This window comes from Trichoderma virens (assembly GCF_000170995.1).
Source record: "Trichoderma virens Gv29-8 chromosome Unknown TRIVIscaffold_83, whole genome shotgun sequence".
NCBI lineage: Eukaryota > Fungi > Ascomycota > Sordariomycetes > Hypocreales > Hypocreaceae > Trichoderma > Trichoderma virens.
In genome coordinates, this window is record NW_014013666.1 from 19,666 (window position 1) to 37,509 (window position 17,844).

The 17,844-nt window shown below is 46.6% G+C and overlaps 7 protein-coding genes across 7 annotated transcripts; 1 reads left to right on the forward strand and 6 right to left on the reverse strand.

Annotated features, from left to right (window-relative positions):
* Nucleotides 1-1,299: 1,299 nt before the first annotated feature.
* On the reverse strand, nucleotides 1,300-2,213 carry TRIVIDRAFT_203507 (uncharacterized protein; the record flags this gene model as incomplete). Its single annotated transcript, XM_014098093.1, has 2 exons — nucleotides 1,300-1,599; nucleotides 1,662-2,213. 2 exons carry the CDS (start codon nucleotides 2,211-2,213, stop codon nucleotides 1,300-1,302), a joined length of 852 nt encoding a protein of 283 aa, XP_013953568.1.
* A 559-nt stretch (nucleotides 2,214-2,772) lies between these two features.
* TRIVIDRAFT_224618 (glycoside hydrolase family 12 protein) lies at nucleotides 2,773-3,604 on the reverse strand (the record flags this gene model as incomplete). Its single annotated transcript, XM_014098094.1, has 4 exons — nucleotides 2,773-2,786; nucleotides 2,837-2,872; nucleotides 2,925-3,145; nucleotides 3,198-3,604. 4 exons carry the CDS (start codon nucleotides 3,602-3,604, stop codon nucleotides 2,773-2,775), a joined length of 678 nt encoding a protein of 225 aa, XP_013953569.1.
* A 1,764-nt stretch (nucleotides 3,605-5,368) lies between these two features.
* TRIVIDRAFT_193327 (uncharacterized protein) lies at nucleotides 5,369-6,879 on the reverse strand (the record flags this gene model as incomplete). The annotated part of the gene is made up of 5 exons (XM_014098095.1): nucleotides 5,369-5,710; nucleotides 5,763-5,926; nucleotides 5,975-6,119; nucleotides 6,183-6,584; nucleotides 6,727-6,879. The coding sequence occupies 5 exons, from the start codon at nucleotides 6,877-6,879 to the stop codon at nucleotides 5,369-5,371; spliced, it is 1,206 nt and encodes a 401-aa protein (XP_013953570.1).
* Nucleotides 6,880-9,727: 2,848 nt separating this feature from the next.
* TRIVIDRAFT_193328 (uncharacterized protein) lies at nucleotides 9,728-10,487 on the forward strand (the record flags this gene model as incomplete). Its single annotated transcript, XM_014098096.1, has 3 exons — nucleotides 9,728-9,861; nucleotides 9,947-10,346; nucleotides 10,407-10,487. The coding sequence occupies 3 exons, from the start codon at nucleotides 9,728-9,730 to the stop codon at nucleotides 10,485-10,487; spliced, it is 615 nt and encodes a 204-aa protein (XP_013953571.1).
* Nucleotides 10,488-10,798: 311 nt separating this feature from the next.
* Nucleotides 10,799-12,695, reverse strand: TRIVIDRAFT_125946 (uncharacterized protein; the record flags this gene model as incomplete). The annotated part of the gene is made up of 5 exons (XM_014098097.1): nucleotides 10,799-11,629; nucleotides 11,690-11,997; nucleotides 12,059-12,176; nucleotides 12,303-12,379; nucleotides 12,485-12,695. Coding segments are annotated over 5 exons (1,545 nt in total), but the record flags the coding sequence as incomplete, so codon positions are not given.
* A 924-nt stretch (nucleotides 12,696-13,619) lies between these two features.
* Nucleotides 13,620-15,088, reverse strand: CHT1.1 (glycoside hydrolase family 18 protein; the record flags this gene model as incomplete). The annotated part of the gene is made up of 5 exons (XM_014098098.1): nucleotides 13,620-14,520; nucleotides 14,581-14,699; nucleotides 14,755-14,768; nucleotides 14,822-14,878; nucleotides 14,935-15,088. The coding sequence occupies 5 exons, from the start codon at nucleotides 15,035-15,037 to the stop codon at nucleotides 13,620-13,622; spliced, it is 1,194 nt and encodes a 397-aa protein (XP_013953573.1).
* A 1,437-nt stretch (nucleotides 15,089-16,525) lies between these two features.
* Nucleotides 16,526-17,589, reverse strand: TRIVIDRAFT_46583 (carbohydrate-binding module family 1 protein; the record flags this gene model as incomplete). Its single annotated transcript, XM_014098099.1, has 3 exons — nucleotides 16,526-16,628; nucleotides 16,683-17,261; nucleotides 17,315-17,589. 3 exons carry the CDS (start codon nucleotides 17,587-17,589, stop codon nucleotides 16,526-16,528), a joined length of 957 nt encoding a protein of 318 aa, XP_013953574.1.
* Between the last annotated feature and the right edge of the window lie 255 nt (nucleotides 17,590-17,844).

Below are 17,844 nucleotides of genomic sequence, written 5' to 3' on the forward strand. Positions count from 1 at the left end.
CCCATACAAAGTCAATATCCATGGCATCGATCACATCTCCGCCATTTCGCGAATTTAACGCGCAGGATAGTTGCCATCTCCATAAGGTATTGAGAATTGTTTTCCTTTCCGCATAGCTCGAAGGAAATATGCAAGCTGGAGGCTTCTTGCTGATGGCCGGAATTAATTTTATACAATGAACAAAGGTAAGACTCGAATATGCCCTCACTGTACGTAACCATTTTTTTCTGCTAGAAAGATTCCACTGGTCATATAATAATAGATATCATGCCTGAAGTCTTTGGTTTCATACCACGATGTTACGGCCAACCTTGAAGTAAATCGTTGAATTAGCGAGTTGAGATTGTCGCCTTGTAAATAAAGCATAATATCTTTGCGTTGACTCGTCAGAATCATCAGAGAGGGATGATTCAGGTACGTCCTCTAGTCTCTAATGGTAGAAGTTGTAGTATTTAAGAAGTGAAAATATTCCTAGGGTAAACCAAAAAGAGTTGACATAGCGCTGAAAACACTTGGGATTATGGCATCATTGTCAGTTGACCTGGGAGTTTCAGTTATAGAACTCCAAGTCCTGGAATTTATACTCAAAAGAATGGTTATAGAAATTTTCGGCGTTTAAGAGGAAGTGCAGAGTATGGCTAGCATACTGCAAGGGTTAGCGAGTTCTACTGGTTTGACACATGTCTGGCTACTGCCGGTTGTTCAATCTCCGAAACGCCATGAATTTAACCAATCGGCAAAGTACAAGGAATGAGAATATAAACACTAGTGGCAGGAAGTTCGTGCTACCGGGGACCGTGAACAAGGGTGCAAGGCAAGTTAGCAACATAATGTGCTTTGGCAACTGAAATGTCTGAGTAGGAAACCTGTATTGTACTCGAATTGTAATACAGACATTGGACTCCCTTACTGGTTTAGCGCGTATCTCATCGATATAGGCAGAAATGGGCTAGATTGCTGGGTAAGACAGTAAGTATATTTCTTTCTAATGGAAGAAGGCTTACTGAGAATATAAAAGGGTGCCATGGGAAATATTATCAACCAATATTGGAGCACGGGAGCTGGGCATTGAGACTTGGGCTCTGAACACTCTTTATCCAGGGTCATGGGACGTAATATAAGTAACTGGTGTTAATAGCCGGCTACCTAAGCTTTATAATAAATGTGATGGTTGAATCTTATATAACAGTCGCTATCTTTAGGCCGACAAAGGTCGGCAGTTGGCTTGTGTAAGCTTACTTCCTAAAAGGTAGTCTAGTGGGTTAGTAGGATTTAGAGGGTATCCTTTAATTAGTTCCACTACAAGCTTCTCTTTTTCAAAACGGCAATTAGATGATCTGCACACCCTAGATACTCCTCTCCAGTAGAGTACTTCTCGTACATTAAATCAGCCCAGGCTTGAAGAACCTGCGGCTGAGACTTGGATAATGTAGCATCAAGACTACCACCCAGGATACCTTCTTGAGATCTCAATTCTATGAGCTCCAGCGTATCGGCGAAGTTGTCGGCAAAAAAAGATTTGACATCGCCCACTTGCGTGTGAAAACTGTGGGCGTTCCCAACTCCAGGTTTAAATTTCTCGTATCGGCCGTCTTGAAGCTACGGCAGGTGAATAGAGGTCAGCAGAGCAAACTTAATAGTAGTAATGAAATAAGACATACATATTTGGCATAGAATTCCTTGTCTGCAATAAGTCTGCCTGGCTCTCTTATTGCAATATCTCTGAGATGCGCTGCAATGCTTACAAAAGCTACAAAAAGTACGCCATTAGGCTTCGCCAGCCGCACAGCATTGGCGACAGCATTTACTCGCTCTGACTTGTCTACCAAGTGATACAGGGGTCCCAAAAGCAGGACAGCGTCGTAGGTACCATGGTGCAGAATAGTCGGGTCTAGCGCGTTTCCAACTGAAAGGCTTTGAAGAAGATTTTCCTTTCCAGTAGCTTTACGCTTATCTTGTTCGGCTTGAGCGAGTTGGATTAGCCCAGGACTAAGGTCGACAAGATCGACTAAATGTCCTTGATCCGCAAGGGCAAATGCATATTTTCCGGGACCACCGCCAACGTCAGCAATCCGCTGAGGTGCTGGGGGAATGGCTTCGCTGATTGTGCGGAGGGTCACGAGAAGCTCTACAGGATGGGTGTCAAGGCGTGAGAGCTCATTACTGCCGAGGATGTTGTAGAGGTTGGCTATGTCTGTGGCGGGAGTTGGCATTATGAGAGAGCTGTTATCGGCGGAAGAATTAATAGCTAGGGGGAGTAATGCGAAATATTGCAAAATTGGAAGAGACAATTCAAAGCGACCAGGTTAATCGAGGGTTTGCCTTTAAATGAGAAATATTGCGAACAGTAATTGTATTATATAGTAAGAATATGAGGCATATTCTAAATGCTGCAACTTGCAACTATCCGTTGGTTCCACTTTTAGTGACTAACTCATCGGCGATTGGGCTAGGATACGTTTGGGTAATACTTTACTACTACAGCTGCCGATTAAAACTAGGATTGCTTATTAAATCTAAAGAGCAGTGCTTCATAATTTGAGGGAATATATTTATAGTAATAGTATTAAAATTTATAAACAAACAACCTGGGAGTAGGAATTATAGAGAAAGAATGTAAATAACCATAGTGCAAAGACATACTTCAGAAGAGCATCAATTGGTGCTTATATATATGGACACTTATTCTGTAACGATTATCATATGTACAATGAATGCGTTGCATCCCTGCTATATCTGTTCAACAACCACTCTAGCCTGCTACTTTTCTCTTCAGATAAAGACTCCTAGCATTAATTAATATCTCCTCGCCAGTAGTAAACCCAGAACGTATTACCATCGCCAGAGAATGGCTCAGTTCCGAACTGGTAACCTATTACAGATTAATATTCCGTTTATTTCACCAAGGTAAGTAATCGACTTACTAAGAAGATACTGGCTGCCAATAGGGTATCCTCTGTTTGAAGCTAACCAACTGTAGAATTGTTTGATATCTCCGTTCCAGTTTTGGATAGGGTTGTAAGCAACAAAGCTGTAGACCTGCATCTGGCCGTTCCATCCATAGTACAGCTGCCAATCTTGGCCGTTGATATTGACATTACCCTGGGATGAACCAATAGGGTAGATGTCACCATATCTACCAAGCCTGTTTAATCATATTAGCTGCGGAAATAAAACCAGCTCTCCATTCATCTTACCAGATCATAAGCTCAAAGTCTCCATAGTAAGTCGGGTGATTGGGGTCGTAAGCAGTGAACAAGTCGTAGGCAACATCAGCGCGCAGGTTGTTTCCAGTGTAATTCCATACAGCGCCGGTGGGCATGCTGTTGATAGTGCTGACTAGCTGCTTTGCTCCTATATTTCTTTGCACGTTTGGATATGATTTGACGTTGCTAGGATTGCCGGACCATTGCCAATCAGCGTGCCACGCTGTGGCATCAGTGATCCACTCCTTCGTGATACAACCGAATCCAGTTCCAGATGACTCGCCCCAGAGATTGTTACTGATAGTGAAACCGTTGGCCGAGATGGTTGAATATTGATCGCAGAGAGTTTGCGCAGCTACAGCTGGCAGTAATGCAGCCAAATATGAAAAGGCCTTCATTGTGATGTGAAATTGATGGTATTCAAAGGCGTCTACTCTATGTAGAATGAATATCCGGTGAATGAGCGTGACGATAAACTTTTCAATTTAGCGTTGGCATCATAACCTCTTATACCTAAAGGATCGAGAGATTAATGCCTTGCTGGTGCGAGTTTAGTTTCTTTGCATACTCATTCAATCAGCCAATACCAACCAACATGGCAGGTGCAATTGGTGACAAAAAGTCTAGACACTTCCAATCAATGACTTTCCTAAACTTGCTTGACAGATTAAGGCAAAATCCATTCGGCCGACGCCGAAGGTGCCACTCTATCTGGCTTAATCCGTATTTACAACCGGTCCCCCCTGGTTTAGTTGGCATTTAATTTGAGAACAGGGGTGGCACATCTGACAGCGATCCACTCTGCAATAGACATAAAACATCAAGTGTGTCAAAATAAAGTGTCGTATACATTATGCCTCAAGCATTATTTTGGTAAGTGTATTGTCGGAAGAGCTTTCATTGAGTTATTTACAAATAGGTAAGGTGGTACGCACAACTCAATACGCCGAGCAACTGCCTATTTGTATCGCATTAGTTCACTGCGGGGAGTTTATATACAAGCTTTGCAATACAGTACATGTGGCCTGCTGACTCGAAAACTATATCTATTCGGAAGCTGGACGTCTTGTCTAAACAAGCGTACCTTGGATATATCGAAACATCAGCTTACTTACAATTCAATAAAGAGAGTCTAACTACTTAGTTACTGAATATTTTATGACTGTGCCGCAGGATATATATCTTGAATTTAAGGACGTTCGGCAGGCTCTAAGACTCTTACGTTGACTTACTACAGTTATATTTTAGCTTTTAGAAAACTTAAAACTTACCTGGACGCCGATGTTAATACGGAGGTCTTCGATTATCATCCAGAATTCGGCAAGATAGTGTAATCTATCTAGCCCATACAGGCATCACTACTTTATCCAGGGTAGTATTACAACTTACAAGGGCGTTGCCTATAAGCAAAGGTAGTTACAACGGAAGAAAGAGGCTAACCTTGAAAGTAGTAGCAGCCGATTTTGGCAACTGTTTAAGGAGCTCTTATAATTCTTCCTATCCTAGGCCTATTATTCTACCAGCGGGAATAAATACCTCTTACATTACCCTATCAAAAATCCAGCTTACTAGGGGCTTTACCTATTAGTCGCTACATACTACCTAACAGTCGCCAAGCTATTGCAATTCCCCTTCAAGAGAAAAAACATGCAGGTGCACGCCATTGGTTATACGCTTAACACCCATGGGGCTAACTGCTCTGGTGACCGACTTTTCTTGTGCTTTGTATTTCCGTTATGCTGTGTAGGCCCGATAGTCCAGCTAACAAACCAATAAATGAAGGTTTGAATGCTATTTACTTCCCGGAAATCCCTTTGCTACGCAACCAACTCCTGGCGTGATTGACACTGGGTCCTGCACTATCATCTTCTAACCTGCCCCTCCGCCCTATTTATTAGTTAAGCAAAATGGTCTTAAACTAGCTCGTGGCGTCCCAAATTATAGAAAGTTCTTGCTACCATTGCCATTGGATAACATGTCAGAGGCTGAATCCGAGTTCTTATGAAGTCAGTGATGAGATTAATTGAGGATTTTGGCTTCGGGTGTTGTACAATTTACAAACCTTGTTTATGCTATTATATTTGTATCAGTCGATCCTCCCCCCCCCCCCCCCACAAAAAAAAAAAAAAAAAAAATTAAGGCCCTATCTCTTTCCAGTCCATTTATTCCTTCATCTTGCTTGTACTGGGGAAACAAAACCAAATTCCTAACGTAATTGCCAACAGCGCAAGCACTATCGGCTGCAAAACTTTTGGACCCTGCGCCTCTGCCAGAATCCCTGTCAAAAAGGGCAAAACAGCTGCGCCACAGCCTCCAAACGCCGCAGCAAAACCAATTACTACCACATGATGCTGGCGAGGTAGAAGTTTGCCTGCCACCAAAATTGCATTGGGAAATAAGGGCCCCATGAAGAAGCCCTGGAAGGAGACTGCAACTGCAGAAATGTAGAATTGTGGCACAAGCCAGAAAATGAGTTCCAGAGAGCCAGCAGCACCGATATATAGCTACAAAAGTTAGTAAGTGGTTTGTTTACCACAGCGTAGGCAAGTGACTCACGGCAGTAGCTAACTTGACACCGATTCGAGGTGTAGCAAAGCCAAGCACTGCACGACCAACGGTAATGCCGAGCCAGAAACTAACGGCCGACATACCACTAGCAAAGGGTTCACCGTGGCGAACGCGCAGCATGAAAACGACGATCCAACCGCCTAGAGCAACTTCTACACCAACATAGCATTAGAGGTAGAAAGCAGCAACCCATGATACACGAGCAAACGGCATGCGGAAAAGTGCTTCAGTGAGAGACACTTCCTTCTCCAGCTCGTTAGTCTTGTAGATACGCCGGTATTCTGCTCCAGAGGAGGACCGGAATGCAGATGCTAGTGCGATTGTTTCAGTGCTAGCTAGGCCAATCTATGCATGATTCGGAAACATTAGTTAACTTGTCGGCGGTATCACTCTAATATCGCTACATACCATAATGTAGTAAAACGCGTACCACTCCAAATTGGCCTTTGTAATAAGCGCCGTAACAATCAACGGACTCGCTACCCCTCCAACACCATAAAATGCATGCAGGAACCCTAACAACTCACTCGAGTTATAGAGGTTGCCAACCCAGGCATTCCATGCGGCGTCTGCTACGCCGTTGCCGAACCCGGCCAGGATAAAGGCAAGCACGAGCACAATATATGGCGGATGTAGTGCGATAATGATGTATGCCGCGGTGTGGCAGCTGCCACAAATAATGGCGATGACACGTTGGCCAAGTTTGTGGTGGAGATAATTATTTAATAAGGCAGACGAAACATAGCCAAGAAATGGAGAGAGGAAGACGAGTGATATGATAATATACGTGAGGTTGTAATATTTCTCGAGCTACTGTATATCAGTATGATGGTTTTCCTGGGATGACGCATGTAAAACTTACGTATGGAATGAGTGGCTACACACTTAGCACAGGGCATTCAGAAATTTTGAAAGACGACTTCCACCATAAGCAGTCATTTGCTCCCATGACCATAAAACAGAAAAACGACGCAACAAGTCGAAATGCATTCGTCCGCGATTCGTTCCAACGTTCGGTTACAGCAGGAGCAGAGGTAGCACACGGCTCGCTATTCCCATTCTCGTCAAGAAGAGATGGTGAGCCGGAGGATGCATTTAAGCGCATCGTGCGTTGGGATTCAGTCATATCGTGCTTAAAGAGAGCAGGTTTAACTCGCTTGGACGTTTGTTCCAGCTCGATCGTTGAATTTGCGGGAGTTGTGAGCATGCTAGCAGTCTGAATTGAGAGCGTGATTAATTTATGTAGATAGTTTTGACGTTGGTAGAGTGCTGTATTTAAACCATTTGATGGAACGGATGCAAACACACTCGTTTGTTAAATGCTATGTGACAAGCTTATAAAGATAAAAATGGGCTGCTGGTTTGCAATAACGTGGATCAACGGCGTGGATAAAATAAAAGGAAGGGGCGGAGGGCAGAGGAAGAAGCGAATGGAAGTCATATTGGTAACTATGACTCGCGACTCGCGAGTGTAAGTATATCCATATGATTAACTAGCAGTTTGACACCATGTAAATTGTACGAGCGATGTACGAGCGGCTCTGAGGCCTGTGTCTATTTTTCTATTTGTCGACCAGCCTTTCCGCAAAGTTGTTTCTCCGCATCTGAAAGAAATCTTGAGAGATTACATGCTGTCCAGAGGAAGCAACGGGCCGGCGCCATAGCTATTGACTCCCTAAACTGGTATATGGCTCAGCACAGAATGTCTATCATTCCCTAGTGCACCGTCCATATCTAGGTAATGGCTCCACATTGGAGACGCCACATGTAATCTAGTTACTAACTCCTCCCTTGGGAGGTTGTTATAGCATCTCTAATAATATCTGATTCCAGCTTGCCGACAGCAGCAGGCAGGGTTGTGGATCCGTGCCAAATCTGTTCGCTTGAGAAGCCAAGATAGTACTGTTGGCTATGGCTACTTATCCTGTTGACATAGATCATATTGTGGCGAGTCTATCACTCACTGAGAAGGTATTGTCCTTTAGCTCTTGCTTCTATTCCACATGTTGTTCACAGTTGCCTATCGTCACTCCATCACAGCGTGTAATTTCTGCCAGGGGAGATTCTGGAACCATGAGTTAATCCATGCAGATTTCACTTTTGGCTGGAGGAAGTGAATGACAGACAGTTACGATTCTTTCCCTGCTGTCAAGGTTTCCGATGGTCCGAACGGCGCGCGCGGTGCCTCGTTCGTCGGGTCCACCACGGCGGCTTGTTTTCCTGCAGCCATCCATCTTGCAGCGACTTTTGACACCAATTCTGTAAAGAAAACTGGTGCGATGCTTGCAAAAGAGACACGATAAAGGTGTGCAAGGCGCCTGTTAGGACCGACTGTATGTATTCACCACTATCCTCTTGGTGATCGTAACTTTGAGTCCTATTGTGAGGACCCTTTTCTCCCGGGCAAGTCGGCACCTCAATAGATCAATGGAGCTCTACTTACAGGGCGTATCTGCTACCATTCAGCGCTTTGTGGCTAACGAGCAGGAAACCCAGCGGTTGACTTACAACGCGTGGGTAGGCGAGTGCTGCGGGAAATTTACCTTCGACCATTCGAATTGCGGTCAAAGAAGCCAGCCTTTCGACCATCGTGATATCTTATAATTTGCTAAACAGCGAACGTGCCGACTCCATCTACTAACTATTTCAGCGAGTACACCGCGGCGACTGCGGGCGGAATGGCTTCATTGTGAGCGACCGGGGCGGTATAAATTCTGTTACCGACGCACTCAATGCAGGGCTGGATCTTGAGATGCCTAGCCCACCAAGGTTGCGAATGCAGGAAGTTGTTCTGATAGCGGTGAGAGGCAAGTATTTTACTCAATACAGAATTGATCAATGAGTGAAGCAGCTTCTGGCTGTCTTGATACAGCTGTAATGCTTCGAGGATCCTCGCATTCCTGGTGAGCAGACTGTTAGCGGCCCGAGACATCAGTCTTTTATCCGCGAAGTTGGTGTGAGAAACCTCGTTCTCCTCGATAATGAGGGCTATACCTTACCTCTCAGGCCAGGAGAAGTCCGTGGAAAGATTATTGTAGTGCTCAGTCACAAAAGACGGCCCTGGCACATGGGGCTGGTAATACGTCGGCCGTTGCCCATTGTAATATTACTCCCAGGGATGGGTTGCACAATGCCATTCGCGACAAGGTCAAACTTGATACGCGAAAAGTAAGTAACTGAATATCCGAATAGGCAATGGCCGTCAAACAAGACAACTAATGTTACTGTTATGCAGGAGCTGGTACTCTCCGCCACCTCCCTCCCATCTCTCAAGGTATCATTGGTGTTGAACGAGGGAAGTGGCAAAGTTGCCGTTACACGGTACGGGATGCAAGCTAAATGCAAGACTAATAATTTATTGGGACAACAGGCTTGAGTTCTGCAGGGTACTCACCTCGATTGGTGGCGTCATGGTCGACATGCTTGAGGGGTAGCCATGGAAATGGGCGACGTGGCATTGTGTTGACATGTGGAAGGCTGCATCTGTAGAGAACTAGGTCTAGCACATATACGGCAAATAGCTGCGCTTGTGCGAGTAAATTTCATGCAAATTACCGGTGCAAGAAGGCTAAGAGACCGCGTTGTGAACTCTACGTTGTGTGGATAGGATTTCTGAATCTACCAATGCCATCGCGCTGAGTTAACTGCCAAATCAGGTAATACATTCCACCACTCTCACTTCCGCCGCTAGCAACCTAGCCGGCAGATTGTCATCTGCAGCGATGTTCTTCCTGTCCAATAAGGCATTCGGATCCAATCCCTTTTTGCCAATGAGTGAATGCCGAGATAGCTCACCAGACTGGCCCGCCAGCATTTGTGATCTTTCTACCTCATCACCAACATAGTACCAGCCTGTTTAATAATCCAATCCTTTCTTTTTCATCTTCGCAGCTTCTTCTGCTCTTGGTATTACCACCATTCCGTCAATGGCCCAATCTAAAGAATGGCAGAAAATGGTGCGAGGTGAGCTCTACTGGGCTGGGGATGAAGACCTCCAAGCCAACAGAACACGATGCAAAAAGGCTTGCGAAGCGTTCAACGCAGCAGCCCATGAACCAAGACGCCGCCAAGTCGAGCTTTGGAGAAGGTGTGTTTGACTCGCCTCCCGCCTAAAGGCTTCGGAACCTCGTCACACATGTTTTGTATCACTCGGCTCAACTAGCACCATCCAGCATCGTCGGAGACACTCGGTCGATGCCACCTGCCAGAAGCGATCCCAAGGAAGATGAAGCGCTCTTTTATGATACGGACCCTCACGTCGATCGGCCTATCTCAGTTGACCACGGGATCAACTTTAAGGTTGGCACTGGGACTTTTCTCAATTTCAACCTCGTTGTTCTTGATACCTGCTTGATTACGATCGGAAACAATGTCTTGTTCGGCCCCAACGTGTGCCTCTACGGCGCCATTCACCCACTCGACCCAACTCTCCGGAACGGAATCAAAGGTCCCGAGGCTGGCAAAGAAATCCATATTGAAGATGACGTTTGGATCGGTGGGAGTGTGCTCGTTCTGGCTGGAGTCAGAGTTGGCAAAGGCAGCACTGTTGGGGCCGGGTCGGTTGTAACCAAGGCAAGTTTCCGTAGCTCCCGACGTTTACGCCTTGGGTATGTTGTCTCTGACAATCAACAGGACGTGCCACCGTATCATTTTGTAGCGGGAAATCCGGCCAGGGTTATCCGTCCCATTGAAACCAATTTCGCATCCAAATGAAGCCGCCCTGGATTTGTAGAATAATTAGGGTAGTATAAGGAGTAGGTAGAGTCTGTTTATATACATTCTTTGAGTTTCTAGGTACAACATGAATGAAGGATACGTCTACTTTCCGCAGAGGATTCATTTAGATGTCTTTGTATAGGTGCAGCGTGAAATAATGAATTGACGCTGCCGCCAGGCGTACGTTTCGAACACTCATTTCGTTCTAATTTCACAGAATTAAATAGTCATGAAGTCGCTCACAAGCTGGGTTCTTCGTCTTTTTTTTCTGCTGTCAATAACCATCTAGAGCATGCGCAGGACTGTAGACTTACATATATCATCCAGGGGACGTTTGTCCGGTCGTGTTTCGGCCTCTTGGAACGCGCTTCCCACACACGATGGAGAAGGTCTCGTGGAGATTGAATGGACATCTCCCCACGAGCCTTTATCTCAACAAAGCGCAATAAGACGTAGTGGCGTGAATGGGGGCTTAAGGAGTCTGCCCCAGCCATGAACAGGGGCATTATCAACAGCTCGATAAGAGCATTATCACCTGGTATTGCCGAAGCTGCATCTAAGATGGCTGTGACCGACTCTTGGATCTCTGGGTCCTCAGCTGGCTGTGTGTCATCTAGCAGGCGCAGAGACCGTAGGATACAGGCATGTCGGAAGGTTTCGGCCACATTTAACCAAAGAGGATCGTTGGTTGGATAAGCAACTCGCGAACTGTTCCAGGAGTAGAGTTTCCGGATGATAGCCCGTATGGCTTGAGAATATTCCATATGACCGATCTTCCATTCGGCGTACGCCTTGGCTCGATCTAGGGCCTCGCCCATCAGAAGCATTATTTCCCTCGGACACCCATTGACCATCTCCAATTTGTTGTCACTGAGTTCAATGATGAATTCTCGGACATCGGTGGGGAAGCACAATCGCTCTGGATGAGCAAAGGCGCGGATGATATCAAGCCTGTCAGCGTTAGCACTGGTTAGCCACAAGAGAGTAAGAGATGGAGCCAACCAAACGAGATTTCCAAGGAAGAATATGGACCGTGAGTCGTTTTGTTTCGACAATCCGTGCTCTGCTATTGCTCGACAACAAATAGATACGGCACCAGAGATATGAATACCATGTTCCGATATACCTGACTCGCTTATCTGCGACCCATTCTGTAAGCAGAGTACACCAAGACAGTGGAATTAGCTCATTGAACCCACGTCATGCAAGAGTAGCATCTGAATCATCGCAAAGATGGAGTCTCTCTCGCTCGGGCCCAGCTTGCCCAAGATTCCCTTACTAATGGCGTCTGACAGGGCTTTAAGAGCCCTTGACCTGTATTCGACGGCAACAGTGTCAAGAAGATACTTGTCGGAGTTGAGATGACCAAGGTGGTTGGCGGCAAGACCCAAAACGGCGTACAACAGCCCAAATTGTTCGTAGGCTAGAGGCAGAATGAATGCTCGGTAAGGATTCGTCGCGTCGTTAGGGAACTGCTGTATCTGATGTGGACAGATAACAGAGTCGTCTTCAACAGTAATGATTAGCATGCAGGGAGATTCTTGACTCGAACTAAAGGCAGAGCTCACAGTGGCTAAGCAATATATTTATTTGGTCCCGGACCAAGGCATCGTCTCTGGCTGTTCCGGTACTTTCCGGTAGCGCCTTAGTCAGTAGAAATTCATGAGTGTGCTGGGTGAGCAGCGCCTCCAAGGCAGTATGGTCGATAGTTGAAACGCTGCTTGAAGCAGAAACAGATGCCATGCCAACAGATATTGGACTGTTGCTAAGCCGAGTCCCTGGGATGGAGACTTGAGGCGAATGCCGCTCCACGGGTAGCCATCGAGACCGCAATAGCTCGTTGGTGGATTGATGGTGGGATGAAAGTGTTGAAGGATGCTCAGTGCATACTATTAGCTCCGGGCCATGACGGTCCAGGCCGAGCTCAGCCTTATCGGACTCCATGTCATCCGTCTCAAGGGAAATGGGGATGTTGTCCCCCGCCCGTTGGGAACGTCCCTTTGCCTTTACATGCGATGTCTTGGGGGTATCGCCCACAATCGGTGCTTGTCGGTTTTTCCATTTGCCCCGGCTGGCGAGCCCACAGAAGCGGTATTTCTCGGGGTAGCCGCCGCATTCCAAGTTCTTAGACACGCAACGACCGCATGCAGGCCTGGCGCGGTCGCATCGCCGCGATTTTGCACGGCAAGTCGCACAGGCCGGGCCTGATTTCACGAGGTCGAGTCAGTACTAAGTTGCATGTTCAGGATGGGCATGGTCAAAAAGAGCTCGAAGCCGGGAACCCCCCAGGCCCCAGCGCTCACGTACCAGGGAGTTTTGTCCGGGACATCTAGCAGCGAGCAATGGGTTTGGCAGTTGATTCGACGTTTTCTTAAGTGCTGGATGCTAGTGCGTAACAACGGGAAGTAGTAGCGGGCTTACCAATTCAACAGCTTAGGCAGAAGCACCGTTGATGATACATGGACATATGTGCAGTTTGACGTTTCGAGGACGATGCTCACCAAATGAATGGGGGCAAACATTAGATTACTGTTAGGTGGATGGAGAGTGAGACTATGGCGCTAGTTCGTCAGGCTAATCCTTACCGCGGAACTACTGGGACCAGATCCGACGCGACCTAGGGTCAACCACCATAAAATCTCCATCATTGGAGATGACTGTGCTGTATAGGGTACAGTTTTACTACAGGCACTAGGTAGCACCTAATGCTATTGATTCCATAATAATTTTCTTTCTTCGCATACACCGCAAACATAAATAAACACTAATACCTTGTCAATTTGAGTTTATTATCCGGTGAGCTGCTAACTTATCTAGTTTAGCTTACCCTAGAGACTATATATATCTGTAAATAGCATAATGGTGTAGCGTCAGCTCTAGAACTTTGAATGTAGGGGTCAGTAAGATTAGCAGTTTAAACCTTTTGTTTCTCTTGGTGTTGAATCCTCAGGAAGACGTTACAAATATATGTTGTGCTATATATATACAAGTTCAAGTATAGACAATAGAAGTGCAAGATATATACATCAATAGTCTAGGGAGTCAACCCTATGAGCTCATAGCACATCTCCGTTATTTTACGCCAGAGTTTCTTCTTCTTCTTCTTCTTCTTTGGCGTTACTTTCGGCATTACTGGCAGGATGCCCACCAGGTGCTGCTAACAACGCACTTGTAAGGCGATTGACATTGGGTAGGACCGGTGTACCCTTCACCTCCACACTGGCCCCATTGCGGCACAGTACCGCCGCCACCGCCAGTTGGGCCGGTAGAACCGCCACTTGTAGATGTAGGTTTGGAACCGCCAGTAGAAGTAGTAGCCGGAGGGCTTGAACCAGGGGCGGCGAGATCACTGACAACCTGGTCCAGGAAACCGGAATTTTCGTACAACTGGGACATATCCCACATCATGATACCCGCGAAGCTTGAGTATTGCTTGGTGAATGAGATGACTGCAGAAAGTTGAGTTCCGGACACGTATCCACTGGCAGCACCGGTGTTGGCAGCGATACCGAGTAGAATCTTCACGTTTGGGTTCTTGCTGACAGTGTGTGCCCAGTTGTCCCAGACGTCAAAGTTGTAGTTCCACTGGATCGTTGCTCCTGGGACATAGCTGCTGACCCCGCATCCGTTGTTGTAATACTGGATCATGATGAAGTCAAAGGAAACCACACCATTTAGAGCCGGGTTGTCAGCGTAATCGGGATAGACGCATTGTGGCGCAGCAGACAAGTAGAACTTCCTGTTCGCAGAAGATGCAGAAGCATCCATCAAACTCCGTAACTCAGTGGCAAAAGTGGCCAAGTTATTGACACCAGACTCAAAATCAAAGTCGACGCCATCCACCACCGCGGAGCCGAATGGGCGGTCTACGGTGCTGTTTGGATTGACAGGGCCAAACATGTTCCAAACAGTCTGGGCCGCGGATGTGGCAGCACTAGCGGACGAGAAGCCGCCCTGTGAATAAGATCCGCCTCCCAGTGAAATCAAGATTGTCTTGCCATATGTTTTTTGGCATGTAATGATGTCCTCCCTAACGAAGATCTAAGCATCGAACATTGGAAGAATTATTACGAGTTTGGGCACTACTTACTCAATTTGGGGGCAATCAAGTGCGTTGGCGTTGTCAGGGAAGGCCGTGCAGTTGTTACCTGCATTGGCAAAGTTGGTAATAACTGGGCTGATGCCATTCATGAACCCAATCGGGATGATCTGTGATAGGTTAGCTAGGCTACTGAGTGAGATCCAAGTCTTTGGTTTTACCCACATCTATCTCGGCGTCTAGAAGTAATCGTTAGCTGTCGTAAATTGATCAGAGTCGATGTTGGACTTACTAGCACAGTAGGTAGACAGGCGTTGCTGAGAGTTTGCTTGATTTGCCGAGTTTTGACCTAGACGCAATGTATTAATTGGAAGTTCAAGTCTAGAAAGAATCGATCCAGCTCACCCCAGTACACGGCAATATTTTGCGTCGAGCTAGCGTTGAAACCAGCTCGTGCCGAGGGCAGCGCGGCCAGCAAGGCTCCTACATAAGCCAGTGACCGAACCATTTTGACAGAATTGACCTATGCAATTTGTAGAGCAGCAAATAACTTGTTGATCGTGCCCCAAAGATGGAATTGCTTATCGATGTCAAGCTATAGATTGCTACTTCCATGAGACTTATATATAATCAGCCCATAGAATAATAGTCCAAAGACTGCGTGGTGGTATTGAGGAGCCGTAACTGCTCCAAGCTTTACTTCACAAGGATAGGCAGGACAGCAAAGTACCACGTTTCAAAACAGCAACCAACGATATCAGCACAACGTTGTATCTGGGGAAGACGGCGATAGCTATGGTAAAGGCTCCCGGCAAGCAGGAATCAAAAGCTAGTTTATACTAAACGCTATCATAATCATGTGCCAGTATGTTGCATACCAGACGACTTATGTGGTCAAGTGATGCGGGCCAGAGGATGGCGGGAGAGAGGGCGAGGGGAATGAGACCCAGCCACAAATTCAGAAATGTGCACCATAAAATTCCACAGGTACAATAACAGCTTGCTGATTGGTGTGCTGGAGAGAAAAAAAGCTCCGAGGCATAATGCTCGCAGATATGGTCGCATCCGTTATCAGGTACAGTTCAGGGGCGGTAGATTTGGGTGGTAGACGGTCTCGCTGGGTTACAATCTGCTGCTCGATTGTGATATTGTAACGTAGGAGCTTTGAGTCACGTTTAGGCTATGTCGCTTCCGAATAAATCCGTTTTTTTAAAATGATTTGTATCTGCGAGTTCCCTGGCCTTTACACCAAATCGCGGCGCCAGGCATTTACTAACTGCCTATATTGGCAACCCTCGGCAACACGGAGGTAAATGGTCCGCCGAATGACCAATTACGTCGAGCGGTACCTGCGCTATCACTTTGTAATTGCCTATTTTGTACTCGTACTATTAACACGGGACACAAAGCTCTCGGCCCTAGTGGTGTTTTATTGTGGCATCTCTGGCCATGGTAAATATGTTGGGCGCTTATTCTGACTGCTGCAAGTGTATGCAACGATCCAACTGGAACAGAGCGGTGCAGCTTGTATCAGGGATATTGGAACACATAGTATCATAGTAGCTGGCTATTCATCCGAGCCCTACATTGATGGCTCTCAAAATTCGCTTTAGTAGGCGTTGGGATGCAGGGGTAGGCTTCGTATACAGCAAGGTACATGTAGAAAACTGCGCTTGGTCGAAGCTGCCCATCTATGGTCTTATTGGTATCTTCCCGTTCTCTTCGTTTAGCTTTAAGTTAAAGCGGTACTGCTGGCGTTATCACAATGCAATACTAGGTAGCCGAGAAGTGGTGCTACGTGTATGGAAACCTTGGGTACATACATGTAGTTAGGTCAGCAAAAGGTATAGTTCCGCCCCCAGTGCCGACGCTCTTCTACATACTAGGCAGTACGCGTAAACGTTATGAAACAAATGCTATGACGATTTTACTGTGCTGCTAACTGCTAGCTAAGTAAGAACAATGCACTTTAAATGTCTTTCCTTAGTTTCTTGCTCTACAAGCATTGAGAGTAATATGCATTCAGGTATGTGCATGTTGAACCAGGAGGACATGCAGTCGGTCCAGTCCAACCTTGGCCTCCGCACTGGCCGTATTTACTATTAGAGGGCATTAGTATGCTATTTCACTTCCTATCTTGAAAGAAAACTTACGTCTGAGTAGCACTTGTAGAGCTTGTCGTCTTTGAAGTTGATGGCGGAATGGTGGTGGTTGGTTTTGTAGTGGTGGTTGGTTTGGAAGTCGTTGGCCCCGAGGCGGTGCTATGCACAGTAGTACTCCCAGATGCTGCGGGGCCGCCACATCCTATGCGGCTCGTCTCAATCGCGATGTCGTCGAACCAAACAGTGTTGATATCTCCGCTGTAGGCCTCCCAGCCAAAGTAGACACCAGTGATGTCAGGAACATAAGATTTTCTAGTCCAGCCGGCGTCGTTCGCATTGTCGGCATTCGGCCCCGCGGTCATGCCCGAGATGAGATTGCCATTCAGCCAGGTCTGCATCGTTCCGTCAGTGCCCAGGTAGTATTCGAAGCACTGAAACGAGCCGGTGGGCAGATTGACCGAGGAGGCAATGCCTTGTGGAGATAGGTCCGGAAGTGTAGCATCGTCGGATTCGCGGTTGTAGTCGAGGACTTGGCTTTGGCCACCAATGCGGAGGTCATCACCACCTTGTGCGTTGTCTGGCATAATAATGAATGTGACATGGTCGTTGTTGAGAGCAGTTTTAAGCTGACTAGAAATGCCCACTCAGTATGCATGGGATTATGTCCTCGGTGAAATACTTACAGCCAAACTCTAACATACACATCGCCGGATGGCACCTTGGTGGTGCCAAAGAAGATGTGTCCGCAAAAGCCATTAGGGCCACCAACGACCTTCATAGAGTTGCTGCCACTATGGGCAACTGTTGTGTCGAGACTGACGGTCCCTCCCTGGTTGCAACTTGGTGCGTAGGTGGGCCACGTGGTCTGGTCCCAGCCTCCCTCAAAATTGTCTGAGATTTGCGCCATAGAGATGGATGAGAGGGCCACAAGGGCCAGTAGAGCAGTCCGGCGGACCATGGTTGCATAAAAGGACTAGTTAAGGTGCTATTGATTTAGTTATTGTCAATTGAATATGACCTGAATCTCTTAAAAGCGTGTCTTAAGAGGACTTAGAGCATAGGGCAAGACTTATTTATATTGCAATGCCTTTCTGTTGTGCCTAGTGTTCTTGATTTGCTCCAGACTTGCTTACGATTTTGTTCAAGCAGCACTTTGTAAAATTTACAACCCAAGTATAGTAGTATTAAACCGCTTTGCCTATATAGATTGGCA